The following is a 19,527-nucleotide window of genomic DNA, read 5'->3' as shown; positions in this document are numbered from 1 at the left end:
CAAGAAAACGTCGAGAATCCGCGATTCGCGTTTCGTCACTCCTTCTCATCGTCCGCGATCCTTACTTGTCCATCTAGTCGTCAACCGACAATCTTACGTTGACGGGGACGTGGAAGTGGACGGGAAAAAGCCACACGGAACGCGACTCCATCACGGTTTGAATTATTTATACGAATTATATTGTTATGGATTATCTACTATGGATGTTTGACTAACTCTATTTTTTAGTCTTTTGTGCGTAGGGGTCTTTTACCTATTTCAACGTCGAAGTACTACATCTATCATCAATCAGTGGGGAAAACATCATTCAGAGTCAAAAATCAAAGTTCTTCCTTCCCAGCTACCCTTTTCTTGTTTTCCTTCGCAACTCCCTCACGCTCTTCAGTAGAACGTCTAGTAGGGTTAGGCTTTCTTCTGTGATCACCATGGAGAGTTTCTAAGAGGGTGCTTCGTACAATTGCGCTGTACAATGAGTGCCTTCCATTTGCATGACGAAATACTATGTCACATCTCAGCAGATTGTCTTTAGCAGCTCTCTCGTCTTCCGTGTCAAAGTCCTCAAGAGAAACGGCTTCGTCATATTGCAACAAGTACTTAACAATTCTCCATTCAACAGACTTATTGACCATGTCGGACGTTAAGAAGCACTTACCCAGTTTTCCTTCCAAGCCAGCTGCGTATCTAACGTGTCTGCTAACATCTTCTATGGATGATTCAGGCGATTTTCTCATGTACTCCACTGCATTCCATATGAGAATGAGACGGCCTCCCGTCACTTTCTCATAGACTTGACTGATATTGATTTTCGTGTCAGTGCTTAGGGCAAGGGCTCGTCCCATTAGATCTTCAGCTGCATCTCGGCTAAGATCGTGAATCTCTTCAACGTTCATTCTAGAGCATGCACTCTTTTCTCGTAATCGAGAGACAAGCACTCCAGCTGAATCAACGAGAATAAAGTGAATGCCACCCATGATATCTGCCGCACGTTTCATATGCCGTTGGAGGGAATGCAAGTCCTTCAAACCAGTTTTACTATCAAGAATCCGGTTCGCTTCGTCGATAATGAGAACAAATCTGTGACCGTTGTCTTTAAAATAGTCCATTGCTTTCGTCTTTATGACCCCATTCAACAAAATTATCGTATCTTCAAACGTGTGTGAAGGCGTCCAGTCGATATAAGACAACCAAGAAGAAAGAAGCGAAGAAAAGGAATTGATAAACGTGTATTCTGATGGTAGATATAGACCACCGAAAGCTACCCGAAGTCTGTCGAACAGAGAGAGTGTGTCACCAGGATGTTTGACGTAGACAATACCCTTGGCGCCGCCTTCCGCAGAATCTTGAAGAACATCTTGGATGAGAGTTGACTTGCCACATCCGTGAGGGCCAATGACGACGGTGTAAGAGTCCCTACTGCCGCGTAGAATGTTTTGACGAAAGCTTCTCATTTCGTTGCTTCGATTAACATGATGATCTCTTTTCTCTCCACTGGGAAAGACGCCATCGTTGATGGCGCTCCTTAGCGAATACCATTGACTGAGTCCGTACAGTGGACACACAAGACACTGCACCGCGAGATACAGAAGAGCGTAAAAGATAACAACAAAGAGACAGGTCGGCATCGTGCACGTGTCAGACAGCAGACGCGTCGCGTGCGTTAACCTGAACAACAATCGTCTTTTTCCTTCTTTCTCGCCTTTATGCGCTGCGCTGGTATAGCGATTTGCAAAGGATTATATATTTTTAGGATGATACTGTCGCTTCGTTTGTTCAGCAGCTCAAGAAAACGTCGAGAATCCGGCGATTCGCATTTCGACGCTCCTTCTCTTCGTCAGCGATCCTTACTTGTCTATCTAGTCGTCAATCGAGGCCAAACAACAAGCCAAATATTTGAGGCGAGAGAACAATTTTGAATATTGAATCGGGAACTATAGTTCACGCTTTTTCATCTAAAATTGACCGTGAACTATAGTTCACGCTTTTTCATCCCAAATTGACCGTGAACTATAGTTCACGCTTTTTCATCTAAAATTGGCCATGAACAATAGTTCACGCTTTTTCATCTAAAATTGACCGTGAACTATAGTTCACGCTTTTTCATCTAAAATTGACCATGAACTATAGTTCACGCTTTTTCATCTAAAATTGACCGTGAACTATAGTTCACGCTTTTTCATCCCAAATTGACCGTGAACTATAGTTCACGCTTTTTCATCTAAAATTGGCCATGAACTATAGTTCACGCTTTTTCATCTAAAATTGACCATGAACTATAGTTCACGCTTTTTCATCTAAAATTGACCGTGAACTATAGTTCACTGATTTTTGTATCTTTTTTTCAGATCAGCACGAAGATGCGACTTTGATCGATTGAAGAAGGGAACATTGCTATTGCTTGCATGTATTTCGCGTTGAATCTACTTGTAGTTTGCTTTTGATCTCCAGGGTATGGAGACAAAAGCACGCGCCTGCGCAAGTTTAGAAGGGCCGCGGTGTAGCGTCATGCACGTGATACCCGCGGAAGCCATGTCAAAATTTTTATTGAAAATATAAATTAATAAAAGCATTTCTTCATTCGATTGTCTCTTGCTTCCCTCCCCTCCCCAGGTGTGCCTCACCCGCTCTATAGAAAGAGCAGGCAAGGCACAGGACTGAGACTGCAGTCCCCACAGTAATGTGTGCCTGCTAAAAAAGCAGGCACGTTTTCTGTAGGCGTCATTCTCCTGCAGAGACTTCCAATACAAATAGAAGCCTCTATTAGAAGATACACGCCATAAAGTTGGGCAGTTTTTCGGCTCGTGCCCAGGAGACGTGGCAGTTTAGACGTTATTGCCTCATATCCAGAGGAGGCATACAGGCAGTTTAGGAGATAAGCGACTATTAGGAAGTCGCAAATCTCCGCGGTCAGGCCGTTGATACCGACCCGTCGTGCCGAGGACGTTGGGACCGCGGTCAACCTCTTCGTCAGCTTCTTCTTCATCCAATGAGAAAAAACCTTGGATAGAATTATTATGTTGATCATTTTATTTATCTAGCTTATGATCAACTTCCGGAAGAGACGCCTTCCGGTCACGCGATGCAAAAAATGTCAAAATTTAGCGTTTGAAGAAGATTTGATGCAGCGAGATCAAATCGACTACCCATTCCTGTTGTTTTATAGCAAAAACTTAGAAATCGGGGAAGTGAGCCAAAAATCAGGTTTTTTCTAAATGGCCCCATCGCGAATCGCCCTTCTAGTGGTCTCAAACGACAGATAAGCATTTTAAAAGACGTTTCGCGCTGCCAGATATCTTCAAACTAACGAAATGGGGGAAAATGCGATCGGAAAAAATTGGAGGCGGGCCGTCGAGCCATGCGGCTCTTTTCGGGCTCGTTTTCGAGAGGAAAGGGTCGTTCGTTGAACTAGAGTAATCATGTTCGACAAGAAAACGCTTTCTACTGCGCGATTTAGGCGTACGGGCTTCGATAGGCGCGAAACAGCACTTGGCGCCTATTCTTAGCGGCCAATGAGTATCGAAAACGTTCCTCGATGCATTTAAACACAATTGCGAGTGCCGTACCTTCGTATTTTACTGTATTTCGAACGATTTCGTCGTGCACGAGGTTTCCTGTCCGGGTTTTGGCGACGGGACTCTACATCATCGTGCGTCACCTCACTCGTGACTTCACCTATGGATTTGTTGCAACTGGGCGATTGGAGTTTCAACGTCGACAACGGCTACCTGGAAGGCCTCGTTCGCGGCTTCAAAGCGGGAATTCTCACCCAAGCCGACTATCTCAACCTCTGCCAATGCGAAACACTCGAAGGTAAGACTCTAGCAAAGAAAAGGCGCACGCAAACCGACGTTTCTCCACGCGCAGACATCAAACTGCATCTGCAGAGTACGAGCTACGGTAACTTTCTCCAAAACGAGCCTTCCCCCTTGAACGTTTCGACGATCGACGACAAAATGAAGGAACTTCTCGTCGTCGAATTCGAGCACATGCGAAACCAAGCCGTTCAGCCGCTCGCTCAATTTCTCGACTTCATGACATACAGCTACATGATCGACAACATCGTCTTACTAATATCCGGGACCCTCCACGAAAGACCCGTCAGCGAACTCATCGCAAATTGTCATCCATTGGGAAGTTTCGAACAAATGGAGTCCGTTTCCATAGCAACGACGCCCGCCGATCTCTTCAACGCCGTACTCATCGACACGCCGCTCGGTAGGGGACCCACGTCACGTGACTAATTAAAATTATTGATTTATATTTTTCGGTGTGGGGCAGCTCCGTTTTTCAAGGAGTGCATATCGCAACAAGATTTAGATGAAATGAATATTGAATTGATACGAAATACACTCTATAAGGTATGTATTATATATAGGGGAGGGGAGACTTTAATAATATATCTTTTCTCTTAGGCTTACCTTGAAGCGTTCTATGAATTCTGCGAGGAATTGGGTGAACGTACAGCCGATGTGATGGCCAGTCTTTTGCAGGTAAAAATCCCAAATAATTAAAAAATCAATAATTATTTCCTTCTTTTCAAGTTTGAAGCTGATCGTCGTGCCATCATAATCACAATCAACTCCTTTGGAACGGAATTGAGTAAAGACGATCGAGCAAAATTGTATCCATGCTGTGGCAAATTGCATCCGTACGGACTCTCTCGTCTCGCCAAAGCGGAAGACTACGAATCAGTGAGAGCCGCCGCTGAATCCTACGGGGCAAGAAAAAATAATAATAAAAAATAATAATTACAAAAATAATTTTTTAATTAATAGGAGTATAGGCCTCTGTTCGAAGGAGTTGGAACTAATCCTGGTGACAAAACACTCGAAGATCGTTTCTTTGAACACGAGGTATATATTATATCCAAATTAAAAGTATAGATTTTTACCTTTCTTCTTAAGGTTTCTCTCAATAAAGACGCTTTTTTGCAACAATTCCAATTTGGCGTCTTTTACGCTTACATCAAATTGAAGGAGCAAGAACATCGCAACATAATTTGGATTTCCGAATGTGTGGCACAGAAAAATCGCTCCAAAATTGACAATTACGTCAACATATTCTGATGATGAGACAATTGTATTCATTCTATTGTTGTACACAAGTCTGTCCAAAATTCCCAAAAAATTTTCTTCGTTTCTTTCTCATTTTTTCCCTTGCATCTCTTCTTCCAATCTTTCCTCGCCGTTTCCACGGCAACAACGCACGCCTTTTTCGTCCCTTGGGACGCGCGCGAAAGAATTTCAATTCTCGCCGAAAATGACGTCAAAGCAACGCTCTCATCACTCGTCTCCTTCTTCCACAATCGCTGTTGCAAAAACCGATTCAAATTTCGAATCAAAAACCCCAAATAAGCGGAGAGAAGATCCTCATGAAACGAAGCACAACGAGACAAAAGACCAGGATTGCACGTTTGCCACAAAGTAGAACATTGGACACATCGTCGATAAACCCAATCCAAAATTAAATTTCGAGATAATTCATCATTTTCAGTGATGAGAGCCGTTTCAAGAATCACATTCAAATTCAAATTTTTTTCTTCTCGATCCAACAAATCGTCGATTTTCGTTCGATTTCCAATATTATCGATTTTTTCCTTCAACGCTTTCGAATCCACGCATCGAATGACGTCATCAGCGAGTTTAATTTTTTTGCTCGTCGAACGAATTCCGTCGTCGAAAAATCGAATGAGCGCGTTTGATTAGTCGTAATTTCGCTTCGCTGCGCTTGTTTTCGATGGAATCCCTTCGAAAAGCGTCGAAATCGCGACTCTTACCTCGACTTCCGTAATCTTCCAATAAACGAGCGAATAACTCGTCGTTCAGCTTCTCGTTTTGCAGGAGAAGCTGTTCGAGATGTCGCGTGGCATTTCTGAGGTAGTCGTAGCCAATATCGAAGCCCATTTCGCGTCCTAGACGTCGAAAACGGCGATCGAATGACTCGGCGGACGTCGGTTTCGTTTTGAGGCGTTCGTGGACGTTCTCGAAGAAGACGGCCCAGCCGAAAGCGCTCGAAAGGGTCTCCGAATTCCATTGAGACACTTCGTGGCCGCCCGCCATTCGTAGAACGTCGAGAAACTGGACGGCATTTTCGGTTAGTTTATCCATTAGCGCGCGCTTTTGCAGACACTTGCATCAGAGATTAAGTAGGAGAGGGATGTGTAACTCGCGCTATCACGTGACTTTTTCTGTACACACGTCTGTTGTCGCGGCATCCCGGATGCGATTCGACTCGTGAAGTGCGTGGCTGTACGAGGATTCGTTTAGAGCGACGGTTTCGTGCCTAAAGTAGAGCAATATCTTCGCTAACAAAGTTAGGTTTGGTTATCAGCCCAAGCGGTCTTTTCGTAACGCGTAATTAGGCGGCTTCGCCGCACGCGCGTCAATGTGCACCAAATTACTTGCACGGCTCACCTTGATGTACATCCTAATGCAATCCAAGCGTGTTTTAATGTTAGGCGCATTGTTTAGAGCTGGTTTTAGTAGGATTGCAACAAAGATTGTAGATAGATGGTGCATAAGTAGGCGTGTCAATGGGTACGTCACAATGCCTCAGATTGACCAAAGCTACAAAATCTTTGTTGCAATCCTACTAAAACCAGCTCTAAACAATGCGCCTAACATCAAAACACGCTTGGATTGCATTAGGATGTACATCCAAGGTGAGCCGTGCAAGTAATTTGGTGCACATTGACGCGCGTGCGGCGAAGCCGCCTAATTACGCGTTACGAAAAGACCGCTTGGGCTGATAACCAAACCTACTTTGTTAGCGAAGATATTGCTCTACTTTAGGCACGAAACCGTCGCTCTAAACGAATCCTCGTACAGCCACGCGCTTCACGAGTCGAATCGCATCCGGGATGCCGCGACAACAGACGTGTGTACCAGAAAAAGTCACGTGATAGCGCGAGTTACACATCCCTCTCCTACTTAATCTCTGCTTGCATCGTAAAAGTGGGCGTGGTCGCGTGGATTCACAATTCATTCATCATCATCAAAAGAAAACAAAAAGTGTCAGACAAACGTACACCTAAAACGAGCATTAGCGCACATAGCTAACGCCAGACTACAGTTCTCCCCCTCCCTAAGCCGTCCACTTGGTCTTGTGCTGCTCACGTCCAAAGCCCTCGTCATAATTTCCCTTCAATTTGAACAGCTGTTTGAAGTGCGGCTTGCAGTAGATTTTCCCATGCAACGAAGCGTACGTGCCAGCACTAAAAAAAACAATATATCAATAACAGATTAGCACACGTATTCTCACCTCAGCGTCTTTTTGCATTCCGTACACTTGAAACAGTGCTTATGAAAGAGCTTCTGATCGACCTCCAATTTCTCCATCGCATAGACAGTCTTCTCGCAAACGAGACACTTCAAACCGCCTATTTTCGAAAGAACGCCCGTAGTAACAGCTCTCTAAAGAAAACAAAAAAATAGAAACAAGAATAAAAACGCCGGGGATTGGGGAACTCGCCTTTCGCGCTGCGCTCTCATCGTCAGGAGCGAGCGATTTGCTCTGTTCGTCGCGCGTCGGCGAGACGGCAGACCGACGCAAAACGACTTCCTTTTTCCACGGAGCCCCGACCTCCTTTGAATAAGAAAATCGTCCCGGGCCCTATAAGGGGACCCTCTCACCTCCTTCACAGTCTCTTCCTCATCGATTTCGTCCGTATCAGCTTCTCGCGATCTCGATCTCTCCTTTCCAGCCATCTCCGCGGCTCGTCTCATCGCCACCTTCTTCTTCCAATCCGGTTCCTAAAGCGAAGGGGGATACATGTATGATTCGATTAGGAGCGGGAGACCAGATTCTCTTCAGCTGACCTTTTTCGAAGGCGGCGGCGTCTCGTCGCTAACGGGAGACGGTTCGGGAGTCGATTCTTGTGACGTACGACGCGTCTGCATTACATAGCATCAACAAAGGCCCATGTATACTCTAATGATTACATACCACCGTTGTCTGGGATCTAGGAAGGCTTGCGCCACCAGCGAGATCTTCCCACAAAGCGGACATACGTTTCGCCTATAAGAAAATAGTTTTATTATACATTTTTCTTATTTTATTTTCTTACTGTTCCCAGTCTTGGTCTTGTTGGGTCTTCTTCGCCAGACGCTGGACTTTCTTCGCGTTCCTCTGACGCTTCTCTGGGCGATTTTTCACGAAGTTTCACCTCTCCTTCTTCTTTATCCACGTTCGCTTTTTTAATTGGCAATTCCTCGCCGCTCAATTTCGATTTGAACACTCCCTTTTTCCTATAGAACTCAAAACTAGTAGAGAAACGTATTGAAATCGTGGATTCTCACTTGGGAGCCGCGGGCGAAGGCGATCTTCTCTCCTCTTCTTGCTTCAATTTACTCTCGGGTTTCTTCTCCTCAACAGCTCTAAAATAAAATATGTCTTATTGAAAATTTCTTATTTGTTGACTCACTTTTTCGTTACGCGAGGAGATCGTTGGACTGGCTCGCTCTGTTGCTTCAATTTGCTCTCGAATTTCTTCTTCTCATCAGCAACCCTACACACAAAAAATCAATAAATATAATTAATATTTTTTTCTCTTACTTTCTAGCTGGAACAGGCGATCGTCTTGCTACAGCCACTTCCTCCTTAGTCAGCTTACTTGGCAACTTTTTCTTCACTTCACCAACCCTAAAGAACCCTTATTTCTACGTCAAAACGAAGATAAACTTTGAGGACTTAGTTGGCTTTGGAGACGCCGGTTTTTCCGTTGAATTCTTTTTCAATTTACTCTCAAATTTCTTTTTCTCAGCAAGAGGCGGTCTAGTGCAATAAATAAGCTTTTTTCGCATAGAAAAGACAACGTTATGTACTTTTCTTCTGAAACCTTGCGTCGCGTCACTTGAGCAGCCGATTTCGCCCTAAAAATTCAATTAATAAAAGAGAAAAAATTACGAAAAATATCTATTACCTTTCTCCACTTTCCTTGTGCTCCTTTTCCGCTTTCAGTGAAGCCTCAACTTCCCCCAACCTTTCCTTCAAATTTTGAATCTAACAAAAAAATACATAATTAATAAACCAGTATCCTAATCTGAATTTTCCCCCACTTCAGTCGCTTGTTCTGCAATTTGAGTCGAAAGAGTCTCCTTCTCCTTTTTCAAATCGGCATTGACGTCACTCAACTCAGCAACTTCGATAGCCAATCGTTTCTTCTCGTGACTCAACTTCTCATTCTCTTCCGTCAATTCATCGACTTTGATTTGTAGCGCGCGTTCTCGACCACTACCATGCCTTCTCCTACCCTTTCGTCCATCTTCCTCCTCTTCTTCCTCTTCTTTTTCTTCCTCTTCTTCTTTTTCTTCTTCGTCGTCGTCGTCGAATAGACTCGACGTTTTCTTTGCAGCCATTTTGAATTCTCCTTCACTCTCTTTCAAAACTTCAACAATTTCGTCATCTTCATCTTCCTTCTTGTCATCGCCACCAAAAAGGGGTCCCTCATCCTCTTTTATCTCCTCTTTCGCTTCCTCTTTCTCTTCCTCCTTGACTTCAGGTGAAGATTCCTTCTCTTCCTCTTCCTCTTTCTTCTCCTCCTCTAAAGGATGTTTGATCTCTTCTTCTTCTTTAACGTGAGCAGATGGTTCTTCTACTTCCTGTGGTTTTTCTTCTTCCTCTTCCACTTCGACCTCGACTTCAACCACCTCAATTTCCTCAACTTCTTCTTCCTCCTCCTCCTCTTTCTTCTCCTCCTTCTCTACTTCAGCCACCGCCTCCGTCTCATCTTTCGTTTCTTCTCCGCCTCCTTCTGTTTCTTCTTTCTTCGTTTCTTTTCCTCCGAATAGATCTTCGTCATCGCCGCCATCGTCATCAAACAACGCTTCTTTCTTCTTCTTCTCCTCCTTCATTATCTTCTTCACCACAACCGGCGAATCGGTTCCGCCTCCACGCTTCAATCGACGAATTTGACTGCGAATACGAGCGCGTTCTTCATACGATATGCTCTTATCATACAACTAGAGAGCGAAGAATAAAGAAGGGGCCCCCTTTATCCCCCCAAATCGACGTCTACCTTCTCTTCAAGCGATTCTACCGTCTCTTCTTCGGTGTTCGCGACGGCGGGCGTGTCTCCTTCGTCGCCGGGGGCCGGTTCCTCCGCCGTTTTCGTCAAGAAATCGTCGTTGTCATCATTATCGACGAAATTGTCGAATATCGACGCTTCTTTCTTCTTCGGCTTCGCTTTTGTCGCGAATATGTCTTCGGCTACACCGAAAAAAGAGGAAAACGCCCCCTCCCGGTCAGACAAAACGCCCCACGATATTTTTTATCGACTAAGAACGCGACAAGTGGGCTTACTGTATCAAAAAGCGTTGGACTTACATACATACAGTACATGTATAAAGGTGAGGGAGGAATCGTTTGCTACTTGGCTTCGCGACACCCATGCAAGCGAAACATCGCGATTCGCTCACTACAAGACCGCTGGACGCTTGAAAACGATATCTCGTGCCCAAATGTTATCGTAGAGGAGAAATTCGACGTTCTATTTAGCCTGGAGGCGATTTGCACGTACCATCGTCGACGTTGTCGAATAAATCGGCCCCTGGATCCGTCATTGCACGATCGATCGACGATAGGAACAAAGGCTCGACAAATCGGCGAAAGGAACGTCTTTACTCCTTCGACTGCGAGGCGTCAATCGCGAGGAGTGTGCCACACGGTCACGTGGACGAAGCACGCCCTCCTATTGGTCAATCTCAACGAAATTCAATTATATACGCCCACCTTTCCCACCTGCGTACTCATGCATCGCGTGAGTATGTAATTATCTGTATCAAATTTATAAATCTTCCAAAATAGACTTACGCGAATAGAAATTTTTCACCACCAGCCTTTCGGTTTCTTTAGTCGTTTAATCTGCATTATTAAAATAATAGGCTATATAATAGGTTAAATACTTAATATCTCACTTCCTCTGGACTAAAATGAAGTATTGTCGCCAAGGCGTTGACCAGCTGCGTATAAATGGGCGTGGCCGGATCAGAAAGAAGCAATTTGTAAATAACATTCTTCAAATACTCCATATTAGCAGTTTCTCTGGACCTAGACACAAATAAATAATAAAATTAATCTATTTAATTCCTCTACCTGTCCCTCTCCAGTTTCCGAATCTCTTCCTTCAACAAAGCCAATTGTTCAACGTATTTATCCTCTCTAAAAATAGATCTAATAGCAAGGTGACGTGTTTTCTTATTTCCTGCCTTTCTGACGCATCTCTAAGACCCTGTTCAAGCTCCAATCTCTCTCTCCTCATCGCACACATCCCAGCCTCGCGTTTCGACTGTTGCTCAGCGTAATGTAGCAAAGACATCTCCGCCTGAGACGTCTAAGAAGTAACACATATAAATAAAAAAAAAACGATTAAAATAATTATTTCTAACCAGTTTGGGAAGAGATAGAAGCTCGCGAACAGCAACATCGGCACCCAACTATAGAAAAAAATAAAAACTCAAACTAAAAATAATAAATACAATTTTACCTGTTTAACTTTTCCAGGATGACTTTTCACGTTAGGCGCTTTCTTCAATAATTCTGAATAGCTTATGATTTTCGATGGACTTTGAGCACTACAAGAAAAAAATTAATAAAAATAAAAACACAATTTATAGCGAACTCCGGGCTCGGTAATTCCGGTTCCCAGTCATCCAAATAGGACGAACTCTTTCTCAGCAAACGAGATTTCATTTCGAGCATTTCTGAGTCTTTGTCGGCGAGAAGAACGCGCGTTCGTTCGCGCGTATTCTGAACGCTCTGCTGTAAATCGGAGAGCGACGATTGATACCGTTTCTCGGCGATGTCCAACGCTTCGACGTGTTTTCGCTGAAGAAGTTGTCGCTCCTCATGAAGTTCGACAATCTGTGGAACAGAAATAAAATAGAAATAAAATAGAAATAGAAATGAAATAGAAATAAAAATAAAATGGAAATAAAAATGAAATAGAAATAAAAATAAAATAGAAATGTAAAAATAAAAATAAAAAATAGAAATAAAAATGAAATAGAAATAGAAATAAAATAAAAAAATAGAAATAAAAATGAAATAAAAATAAAATAAAAATAAAATAGAAATAAAAATAAAATAGAAATAGAAATGAAATAGAAATAAATAAGAAATAAAAATGAAAATAAGTATGGAGCCTACCTCTTTTCTGTATGCTTCTTCCTTTTGTTGATTGAGAGTCGTCAAGGAATTAATTTGATGTTGAAGATCTTCTCTCTCTTTGAGCAGTCGTTCAATGTTGCTACTCTTTCCCAGAGACTAGAAAAATAGAGAACGTTAATTAATATTTCAATTTTTATTTTTATTAACTTTCGCGTCAGTCGCTCTTCGCTTAAGTTGATACATTTCGTCCTGAAGACGTTCATACTCTCTTTTATAGTCCTATACAAAAAATACGTCATAAAATTAATTAAAGAGAACTATTTATCGACTCACTATTTCACTTTGATCCAAACCCGTTTCATTATTAATAACGCGACTCTCTTTCTCAGAAAAAAGTCGTTCCACTTTAGAATTCGCTTCAGCTAATAAACCCTAAAAAATCAATAACTATCGCCTCTTAATTAAAAATCCTTAGACTTACTTTTAGCTGTGAAATTTGCCGATTATCGTCCGCTTTTAGCGCTGCATTTTCAGATTGATTCGATTTTAATTTTCTAATTCCCAAAGAGAAAATAGCAGATAGCAATAAATCAATATATTAATCAACTCACAATATAACAGCCCTGTCATTTTCCCGCGATTTCTCTATCCCACCAATGACGTCAGAAAGCTCAGAAACGCGATTCTCCAAACTAGAAACACGTTCCTCTTCACGCTAAAAAGAAACCTCAAAAAATAAATAAATAAATATGTATTAATCTGGTCACCTGCTTGGCTCTTTGCAACTGTTTCTCAATTTCATTTGCGCGCTGTTGCTCCGCAAGTAGAGCAACGGCATGTGAAGCCTTCAAATCAGCTATTTCCTTTTGCATTTGAAGTACGAGAGGCTGAGGTTGAGACGACTCTTTCGCTCGCGTTTCGGCGGCACGAAGTCGCTTCTTTAACTCCTATTCCTTAATTGGTCCAGAGATAAATCACGTGACATTTAATCTTACACTAATTTCACATTTAAAAACATCCGTTTTCTCTTTCAAATCCTCCACTTCGCTATCAGCCAAAATAACTCGCCTTTGAAAATCCTCCAACTGGGGAAAAACTCTAATTAAATTAACTAATTAAATTATCTAATTTGATTAACCTGTGTTTCCATTTCTTCTTTTTCGTCTCGTTCTGTTGCGAGTACCTGTTGCAATTCTCTCAACATGGCCACGTGATCGTTCATTTCTCCTTCCAAATCGATTTGCTGTTGACGTAATCGACTTTTTAATTCTTCGATTTCGTCCTTCGAACGTTCGACGATTTTCTCCAAGCGTTCCTTCTCCGATTTCGCTTCGCGCAAATTCGTTTCGAATTGATTTCGCATCTCTTTTTTATCCGCTTGAAAATCGGAAACGATTTTCGATTTTTCTTCGGTTAGAGTCGCCAAAGCGTCGGATAGAGCCGCAACGCCGCTTTGGGACTCCGTTTCCGATTCGTCATCGCCTTCTTCCTTCGATTGAACGCTCAGAGCTCGAACTGTCGATTCTAGAGCCTCTTTCTCCTTCAAAACGCTTTTATACGCTTTTACTACGTCTAGAGAACGATTCGATGCTTCGATGGTTCATATACGAGGTCTGCGTACCGCGAAAACGCGTTTCGTAGCGAGAGATTTGCTCGCGTTGGCTTTCGAGTGTCGCTGCGAGTTCCGAACGTTTTTCTCGATCCATGGTTCCTCGTCGGGGGCCCCCCGTCAATCGAACGCGCGCACTCGATCGAGCTATCTGTCACGCAGCAGAAAACGAGCGAAAAGTGACGAGATCGCGTGCGTGGAACTCGGAGAACACTCGACCTCTATGGCCCCGTATAAAATTGATGGGCCACCGCCCACACCTGAGGCATGCGACACACTACTGTACGCTGACTGACTAATACTGTAAAAGCGAGTCCAATCGAATGTAGCACAGTGCTAAAGACCTTTTTTTTGGCGCCAAACACACGCGTCCAATCAAAGTCAAAATAGTCTGACCGACTAGCCAATGAGAAGCGTCGTCGCTAATCGATCGTTTTCGTTGTACCATTCGATTTCATCGTTACGCTATCTATCTAGGATCATGTCCGAGTCGAGCGAATCGTCCGCTAAGACCGAAACAGAGCCGAAAACGGCGTCTCCCGTCGCCACAGAAACGACCGATCCCCCGAAAACGGATCAGGGCGAGAAAACGAAGGCGCCGGAGCCGGAAAAAGTCGAACAGAGCGACCCTAAGCGAGTTAAACTAGACGAAGAAAGCGGTGACGCCGTAGAAGACGCCGCGCCGCCGCCACTGTCAGAAGACAAAAGCGAAGGCGACGCGCCGAAGGCGGAGAACAAGAAAAAAAGCGAAGAATCGACAACAGCCGAAGCCGCTGATGCGTCTTCATCTCCGCCGCCGTCCAGCGAGGAGAAAAAGGGCGGCGGGAAGGCAGCTGAGAGCGAAGAAACGACCAACACTGCTGTCGAAGCTTAGGAAACTTTCCCTCTAGGCGGCCTCTCTATGTGTACGTGCATGTGTGTGGCTGTTGTTCGTGTCGCGTTTCTCGTTGGAATGTGTGTCGAATCGAAATAAATGGGGCATCGCTTGGGGGTTTTTTCGCGAGATGAAGCGCGATCGTCGACGGTCTCCGCGTGGCGTGCATGGCGGTTTTGATTTGCCCCACAACAAAGTGGGAGGGCGGCGTCGATTTCCCAGCCCCATAAAATGTTTGCCGCAATTAGCTTATAAGCGATCGAATCCCATCGTATACGCATACACATACCAATCGGTGTGGCTTATTCCTAGATCCTGAGGACTTGATCTGCGCACCGCGACTCTCTCCTCTCGAAACTGCAGCGCAGTTCTGTCTAAACAACACGAACAGGTGAGCAGAGACGCCCTCCCGCTTCGCTGCATACACTGGGGCGTTGTTTCTTAGCGAGAAACTCCCCATATAAAACTGTATCGCGCATATTTTTGCGCGCGCCATTTGCCACAGGGGTTTCGTTTGCTTTGCATGGAAATCAAGTAGAGTATAGCCCCGTGGGAGCTCTCTCGCGACTTTTTTCTAGGATGTTGGACGACGAATCGACGACGACGACGACAACGGCCGCAGCGCAGCCTAAAAAGAAGAAGAAGAAAATCATAACAGTGGTCAAGAAGAAAAAGATCAAGCGAATCGTCCCTGCGGCTCCAGAGAACGGAATTGACGACGAAAATGACGTCGTGCCAACGAACGGACATCCTCCCGAGACTCCAGACAGCCCAGAACCTCCACCAATGCCCTCGCCATCGAGGCAAAGAGTGAGCCTATGTTGCGTGGGCGCACACACGCGTGTCGCGGCACGCGCCTCGTCTTGACTCCTTAGGTCAAAGTGAGCGAATCGTGTTCGAGTTTCGCTTCCGACGACGCGACAGCCGTCGGCGGCGAGACGTCGGAGGAAAACGGCGTAAAGAAAACGAAACGAATCATCAAGGTGGTCCGAAAAGTGGACGCGGCAACGATCAAGAGAGAGATGAGGGAACTCGAAGAGAAGAATGGCACTTTGAAGGACGAAAACATCGCATTGCAAACGCTGATTCAAAGCCTCGAAGAGAAATGCCACACCCAAGAACAAAAGGTACACTACGATAACCTCGAAGGAATAACGCATCGTTTTGCTCCAGATTGCGAGTCTCCAGCGTCAATTGGAAGCGCATCAATACCTCAAATCGATGCAGGCGAGTCGAAAACCGCGACGAGCGACGATTTCGTCGTGCACCGACGAAACGAACGGTTTATCGTAAGCATTTTCGATAGAAGAGCTCTCAAACGATGACATTGTGGTTCTATGTTTGGTAGAACCGGTGTCAAAATAAACAGACCGCCTATTGGGGTAAGTAAGGAGAGGGGAGGGGGGAGTCTCTCTAAAGTCCAGCTGTGATATTCTTACGGTAGGGAAAACACGTCACTCGTCTGTGGGAGGAAAAATTCAAAGTTTTTGGCGTGTTGAAAGAAGTGTAAACGTAATACATTCGACAGTACGACGGTTTTTTTTGGAAGGGGGACGGGTATACTCTAGCTCTAGTTCTTAGACCATAGTCTGTTCTATGTCACTCTTTGAAGAAACTACGCTTGTCTCGGAACAGGGTTATCGTAGACGTGTTCATCGACGTCATAGGAGGGAGGCGCTTGATACAGTTGATAGGGTCTGTCCACGGATTCGGGTTCAGGAGGAAGGGGAATGGAAGGGGGTGCCGTCGCCCTAGTAACGGGGGCCCCACCTTTCGTCATTTCGATTTTAACCGGTATTCCTCTCTCTCCGCCCGTCGCCACATTCATCGATCCGGCGCGAGTCGGACGGCACGCTTTCGCAATAATCACCATGACGACGACGGCGATTCCAGCCAACGTACATCCGACGGAAATTCCGACTATAGAGCCGAGAGAAAGTCCGTCGCCATCTGCTCTATCGAATTCACACGCGACGCCAGCTTCTTCGCCGCTGCCACGTGTCGCGCTGCAAGAATGCACGCCCCATCCGTCGAATGGGCAATCGACGAGCCGAGTCTCGTGTCCCTCGCATTGGACATTATCCATCCAATAACTCGACCAGCCACCCGATAGCCTACCGTATTGATCCCCGTTTGTTGCGCGAGACTTTTCCCTGCTGTATCCCAATTCTGAGCAGATGACTTGGGCATCTTTATCGTCCCAGTGGTTCTTACAAATAGGAAGCCAATAGCCGTTGTGAAGAACAACGACGATTCCTTCCATATCTGACGAACCGCCGACGATTTTGACATCTAGAGAAAAAGTCAATATTTAATTAATTAATCAATACTAACTAACCATGAAAACCGTCACCAGAGAAATCTAATATAAAAGACATATACATAAGTGAGACTTTTTATGGGAGAAACCACGGCAAAATAAATAAATAAATAAATAAATAAATAAATAATAATATGACCCATTTAGTGCCCATGGTTTCCCCTATGCCTCTTTTCTCTTACCAGAAGGAGGGCGTGGTTCATTCGTATCAGACCAACTACCTATAGAAACACATCCAATTAATTAAATAACTTTATTTATTTTTTCTTATCTTACGGCACGTGACTCCAGCGTCTTGCTCATGTCCACAAACTGCCTCGGCTTGACGCCAATTCGAATATCCGCACTCCTGTATGGCAACTTCCGCATTTCCACCAAAACACGTCACGTGACTCATAGCAATTCTCCCGACACCTTCGCCGAAATATGCGTCGCGTTCCACAATGGAAGCGTCGGGGAATCCCACTTGATGGCACACCACATCCGCCGAATTGATATCCCAAGAAGAATCGCCACAAATCGTTCCCCACTCACCATCGACGTAAACCTCAACGCGACCTTCATTCGGCGAAGTCCCATCGACAAGCCGAACCCTCGCCTCATCATCAGAAACACCTAAAAAATAAATAAATAATAGATTATTAATTATTAATTGTTATTATCATTAATTATTACGGCATGTTGCTGTTGCGCTTTGAGATGTATCTAGACAGGAATCGATTTGACCCCAGCCAGGAAAGAGGCAATCTTCGATTGTTGGTTCGTAGCCCGTGCAATCCACGTGGGTCATCCACGTGACGTCAATGCTAGGTGTGAGGAGACCGTTTGTTGTTTTTGACGCCTCCGCCGCTGACGGGTAACCGAGTTGACGACAGAAAACTTGAGCGTCGTCAAGATCCCATTCGTCCGCGCAAATTGTTCCCCATTGGGAATTGTGACGAATTTCCACTTGGCCTGAGTGTGGAGTGCGATTCGATGGAGAGAAGCGAATTCGTTCGGATGATTCCGGAAGCGAAGAGGAAATGGATATGCAAGACATTGCAACTAAAAATAGAAGATCAGAAAATTATTTGAAATTTTTTTCATGTACCTTGGAGGAGGAGAAAAGAGGTGAGCAACATTGTGAAGCTAAATCGATTTTGTGACTGACTCACTCATGCGCACTTCATTCAAGCGAAGGTACAACGTGGATTAAATAATATTAATCCGATGCATTTCGTTTTCTTGATTCTTTATCGTGTCGAGAAGCGGCTCGACGAGGCCTTCTTCAGTTCTTTAACGTAGCGTTTTTGAGAAACCACGCCTCCTAGACGTTTCGCGTTCGATTTTCGCCTTTTCCGTCAACCTACGCGATTCGAACCTGATCGTAAAGCTTCTTTAATAGCAGGTCGGCGCATATTCATAGTCAAGAAGTCGCGTTGGGCTCTATTCGGCCAAATCTCGGCGTTTTACAACGTCTCCACTGTCCCGGACCTCTTCACGAGTTTCCCGTCTCAACAATGCCGTGGGAAACTCTACGTGTATGCTTTCTTTGCCTTATTCTTCTAACAGCCGCCTATATTCTAATCAAAACGTTTGCACCGGAAAAGCGTCACAACAGCCCTAGTCCAAAGCCTCGATGGCCTCGAAAAGGCGCCGCAATCGCCGTAAACATTTCGCAGCATAGAGCCTCTTTCGAGCACATTCGCTCCATGCTCTTCTTCGTCGGCTATCCGCGCAGCTGTTCGACCCTCTTGGGAACGTTTCTCGACGCTCACCCGCACATCGTTCTCGCGCACGAGTACAATTTCTTCAACGTTTGGTCTCACGTGACCGATCTCGTGCAAAAATCGAGCCCCCAATACATCTACTCGCAGCTTCTCGGCAATTCCATACTCGCCTCGTCGAAAGGCGGCGTACGCAGTCCGACAAAGGGAGACGCGGATGCGGGACTGTTCTATCACGTGCCAAACCAGTGGAACGGTCGCTACAATGAAACCATACAAGTGAAATTAATTAATTAATTAATTAATTAATTAATTGATTTTTGTTTCAGGTTATTGGGGATAAGAAAGCGGGTTCCACGTCGTGGTTTGCGTCTTCTAAATTGATATGGAAGTTACATAATGTAGTCAAAGTGCCTATACGCTTTCTTCACGTCATACGTAACCCGTACGATAATATTGCAACAATTGCTATTCGTTCCTTAAACCAAGGCAGAGAGTTTCTCGTCAATGTACGTTCACCTGTGCAAATTAAAGCCCTTTATCACGTGATCTCTTATAGGAAAAAATATTAGATGATGAAGAGTTGTTGAGTCGAAAAATTAACTATTATTTTCACCTAGTTTCAAAGGCTAATCAAATTCGACTTCGGCAAAACGCATTAGACGTTCACAGTATCGATTTATTGCTGAAGCCAAAAATGACGCTCTTTCGTATATGCAACTATTTAAAAATCGAATGTTCTGAAAAATACCTAAGGGATTGCGCAAGTCTTCTATTCAAAACGCCATCGCAGTCACGAAAGAACGTCAAGTGGACTAGAACACTAATAAAAGAAGTTGAAATAAAAATGAGGCCGTATGATTTTTTGAGGAGATATAGTTTCGAGAGTGACTAAGAGAAATACACAGTGCGTATA

The 19,527-nt window shown here is 44.4% G+C and overlaps 6 protein-coding genes and 1 long non-coding RNA gene across 10 annotated transcripts; 3 read left to right on the top strand and 4 right to left on the bottom strand.

Annotated features, from left to right (window-relative positions):
• Positions 1–2,525: 2,525 nt before the first annotated feature.
• Positions 2,526–3,790, bottom strand: LOC136191008 (uncharacterized). Its single transcript, XR_010670704.1, has 2 exons — positions 3,561–3,790; positions 2,526–2,995 (listed from the first exon to the last, which is right to left on the bottom strand). It is a non-coding gene; the product is annotated as an uncharacterized lncRNA (long non-coding RNA).
• LOC136190993 (V-type proton ATPase subunit d-like) lies at positions 3,651–5,144 on the top strand. Its single transcript, XM_065979284.1, has 7 exons — positions 3,651–3,807; positions 3,862–4,212; positions 4,276–4,355; positions 4,410–4,487; positions 4,539–4,715; positions 4,773–4,850; positions 4,902–5,144. The coding sequence occupies exons 1-7, from the start codon at positions 3,672–3,674 to the stop codon at positions 5,061–5,063; spliced, it is 1,062 nt and encodes a 353-aa protein (XP_065835356.1). The 5' UTR covers positions 3,651–3,671; the 3' UTR covers positions 5,064–5,144.
• Positions 5,145–6,960: 1,816 nt separating this feature from the next.
• LOC136190985 (neurofilament heavy polypeptide-like) lies at positions 6,961–10,665 on the bottom strand. Its single transcript, XM_065979274.1, has 16 exons — positions 10,514–10,665; positions 10,013–10,203; positions 9,054–9,956; positions 8,918–8,997; positions 8,820–8,867; positions 8,686–8,769; positions 8,551–8,637; positions 8,420–8,503; positions 8,295–8,372; positions 8,063–8,243; positions 7,942–8,013; positions 7,815–7,889; positions 7,629–7,748; positions 7,468–7,581; positions 7,258–7,409; positions 6,961–7,210 (listed from the first exon to the last, which is right to left on the bottom strand). Exons 1-16 carry the CDS (start codon positions 10,554–10,556, stop codon positions 7,081–7,083), a joined length of 2,442 nt encoding a protein of 813 aa, XP_065835346.1. The 5' UTR covers positions 10,557–10,665; the 3' UTR covers positions 6,961–7,080.
• On the bottom strand, positions 10,662–13,857 carry LOC136190987 (GRIP and coiled-coil domain-containing protein 1-like). Its single transcript, XM_065979275.1, has 16 exons — positions 13,724–13,857; positions 13,241–13,674; positions 13,098–13,187; positions 12,870–13,049; positions 12,714–12,817; positions 12,584–12,656; positions 12,436–12,534; positions 12,310–12,381; positions 12,142–12,258; positions 11,615–11,856; positions 11,480–11,567; positions 11,382–11,429; positions 11,202–11,326; positions 11,089–11,154; positions 10,911–11,043; positions 10,662–10,857 (listed from the first exon to the last, which is right to left on the bottom strand). The coding sequence occupies exons 1-16, from the start codon at positions 13,806–13,808 to the stop codon at positions 10,822–10,824; spliced, it is 1,992 nt and encodes a 663-aa protein (XP_065835347.1). The 5' UTR covers positions 13,809–13,857; the 3' UTR covers positions 10,662–10,821.
• Positions 13,858–13,930: 73 nt separating this feature from the next.
• LOC136190989 (CD5 antigen-like) lies at positions 13,931–18,758 on the bottom strand. Of its 3 annotated transcripts, none has more exons than XM_065979280.1 (7): positions 18,266–18,758; positions 18,060–18,211; positions 17,581–17,995; positions 17,182–17,520; positions 17,088–17,126; positions 16,924–16,947; positions 13,931–16,877 (listed from the first exon to the last, which is right to left on the bottom strand). In XM_065979280.1, exons 3-7 carry the CDS (start codon positions 17,942–17,944, stop codon positions 16,201–16,203), a joined length of 1,443 nt encoding a protein of 480 aa, XP_065835352.1. In that variant the 5' UTR covers positions 17,945–17,995; positions 18,060–18,211; positions 18,266–18,758; the 3' UTR covers positions 13,931–16,200. The 3 variants fall into 3 exon arrangements, with proteins under 3 accessions (XP_065835352.1, XP_065835349.1, XP_065835350.1); XM_065979277.1 differs by having other exon boundaries at positions 17,581–17,949; positions 17,996–18,211; positions 18,266–18,756; XM_065979278.1 differs by lacking the exon at positions 16,924–16,947 and having other exon boundaries at positions 17,581–17,949; positions 17,996–18,211.
• LOC136191004 (uncharacterized) lies at positions 14,050–16,217 on the top strand. Of its 2 annotated transcripts, XM_065979294.1 has the most exons (7): positions 14,050–14,976; positions 15,031–15,119; positions 15,164–15,395; positions 15,461–15,712; positions 15,759–15,874; positions 15,934–15,967; positions 16,030–16,217. In XM_065979294.1, exons 2-7 carry the CDS (start codon positions 15,109–15,111, stop codon positions 16,093–16,095), a joined length of 711 nt encoding a protein of 236 aa, XP_065835366.1. In that variant the 5' UTR covers positions 14,050–14,976; positions 15,031–15,108; the 3' UTR covers positions 16,096–16,217. The 2 variants fall into 2 exon arrangements, with proteins under 2 accessions (XP_065835366.1, XP_065835367.1); XM_065979295.1 differs by lacking the exon at positions 14,050–14,976 and having other exon boundaries at positions 14,999–15,119.
• On the top strand, positions 18,401–19,520 carry LOC136190995 (uncharacterized). Its single transcript, XM_065979286.1, has 3 exons — positions 18,401–18,890; positions 18,941–19,120; positions 19,171–19,520. Exons 1-3 carry the CDS (start codon positions 18,405–18,407, stop codon positions 19,504–19,506), a joined length of 1,002 nt encoding a protein of 333 aa, XP_065835358.1. The 5' UTR covers positions 18,401–18,404; the 3' UTR covers positions 19,507–19,520.
• The last annotated feature ends 7 nt before the right edge of the window (positions 19,521–19,527 follow it).

The sequence above is a fragment of the Oscarella lobularis genome, chromosome 9 (assembly GCF_947507565.1).
Source record: "Oscarella lobularis chromosome 9, ooOscLobu1.1, whole genome shotgun sequence".
NCBI classification, from domain to species: Eukaryota; Metazoa; Porifera; class Homoscleromorpha; order Homosclerophorida; family Oscarellidae; genus Oscarella; species Oscarella lobularis.
Note: the sequence above shows the minus strand (reverse complement) of the source record. Positions and strands in the feature narration are given on the sequence as shown.

Excerpts from the sequence above, each read along its gene's own strand:
- LOC136190993 (XM_065979284.1), top strand. The coding sequence starts at position 3,672 with ATGGATTTGTTGCAACTGGGCGATTGGAGTTTCAACGTCGACAACGGC. Across the intron at positions 3,808-3,861 it reads CCAATGCGAAACACTCGAAG|ACATCAAACTGCATCTGCAG; the intron begins GTAAGACTCTAG and ends CTCCACGCGCAG. Across the intron at positions 4,851-4,901 it reads ATCGTTTCTTTGAACACGAG|GTTTCTCTCAATAAAGACGC; the intron begins GTATATATTATA and ends TTTCTTCTTAAG.
- LOC136190985 (XM_065979274.1), bottom strand. The coding sequence starts at position 10,556 with ATGACGGATCCAGGGGCCGATTTATTCGACAACGTCGACGATG. Across the intron at positions 8,014-8,062 it reads CAAGACCAAGACTGGGAACA|GCGAAACGTATGTCCGCTTT; the intron begins GTAAGAAAATAA and ends ATTTTCTTATAG. Across the intron at positions 7,749-7,814 it reads CGCCGCCGCCTTCGAAAAAG|GAACCGGATTGGAAGAAGAA; the intron begins GTCAGCTGAAGA and ends CCTTCGCTTTAG.
- LOC136190987 (XM_065979275.1), bottom strand. The coding sequence starts at position 13,808 with ATGGATCGAGAAAAACGTTCGGAACTCGCAGCGACACTCGAAAGCCAA. Across the intron at positions 13,050-13,097 it reads TTTTTAAATGTGAAATTAGT|GAGTTAAAGAAGCGACTTCG; the intron begins GTAAGATTAAAT and ends ATTAAGGAATAG. Across the intron at positions 12,657-12,713 it reads AATGACAGGGCTGTTATATT|AAAATTAAAATCGAATCAAT; the intron begins GTGAGTTGATTA and ends TTTGGGAATTAG.
- LOC136191004 (XM_065979294.1), top strand. Across the intron at positions 15,713-15,758 it reads GCCACACCCAAGAACAAAAG|ATTGCGAGTCTCCAGCGTCA; the intron begins GTACACTACGAT and ends GTTTTGCTCCAG. Across the intron at positions 15,875-15,933 it reads GACGAAACGAACGGTTTATC|AACCGGTGTCAAAATAAACA; the intron begins GTAAGCATTTTC and ends TATGTTTGGTAG.
- LOC136190989 (XM_065979277.1), bottom strand. The coding sequence starts at position 18,026 with ATGTTGCTCACCTCTTTTCTCCTCCTCCAAG. Across the intron at positions 17,950-17,995 it reads CTCTTTTCTCCTCCTCCAAG|TTGCAATGTCTTGCATATCC; the intron begins GTACATGAAAAA and ends TTCTATTTTTAG. Across the intron at positions 16,878-16,923 it reads CTCTGGTGACGGTTTTCATG|ATGTCAAAATCGTCGGCGGT; the intron begins GTTAGTTAGTAT and ends CTTTTTCTCTAG.
- LOC136190995 (XM_065979286.1), top strand. The coding sequence starts at position 18,405 with ATGCCGTGGGAAACTCTACGTGTATGCTTTCTTTGCCTTATTCTTCTA. Across the intron at positions 18,891-18,940 it reads GCTACAATGAAACCATACAA|GTTATTGGGGATAAGAAAGC; the intron begins GTGAAATTAATT and ends TTTTTGTTTCAG. Across the intron at positions 19,121-19,170 it reads GCAGAGAGTTTCTCGTCAAT|GAAAAAATATTAGATGATGA; the intron begins GTACGTTCACCT and ends GATCTCTTATAG.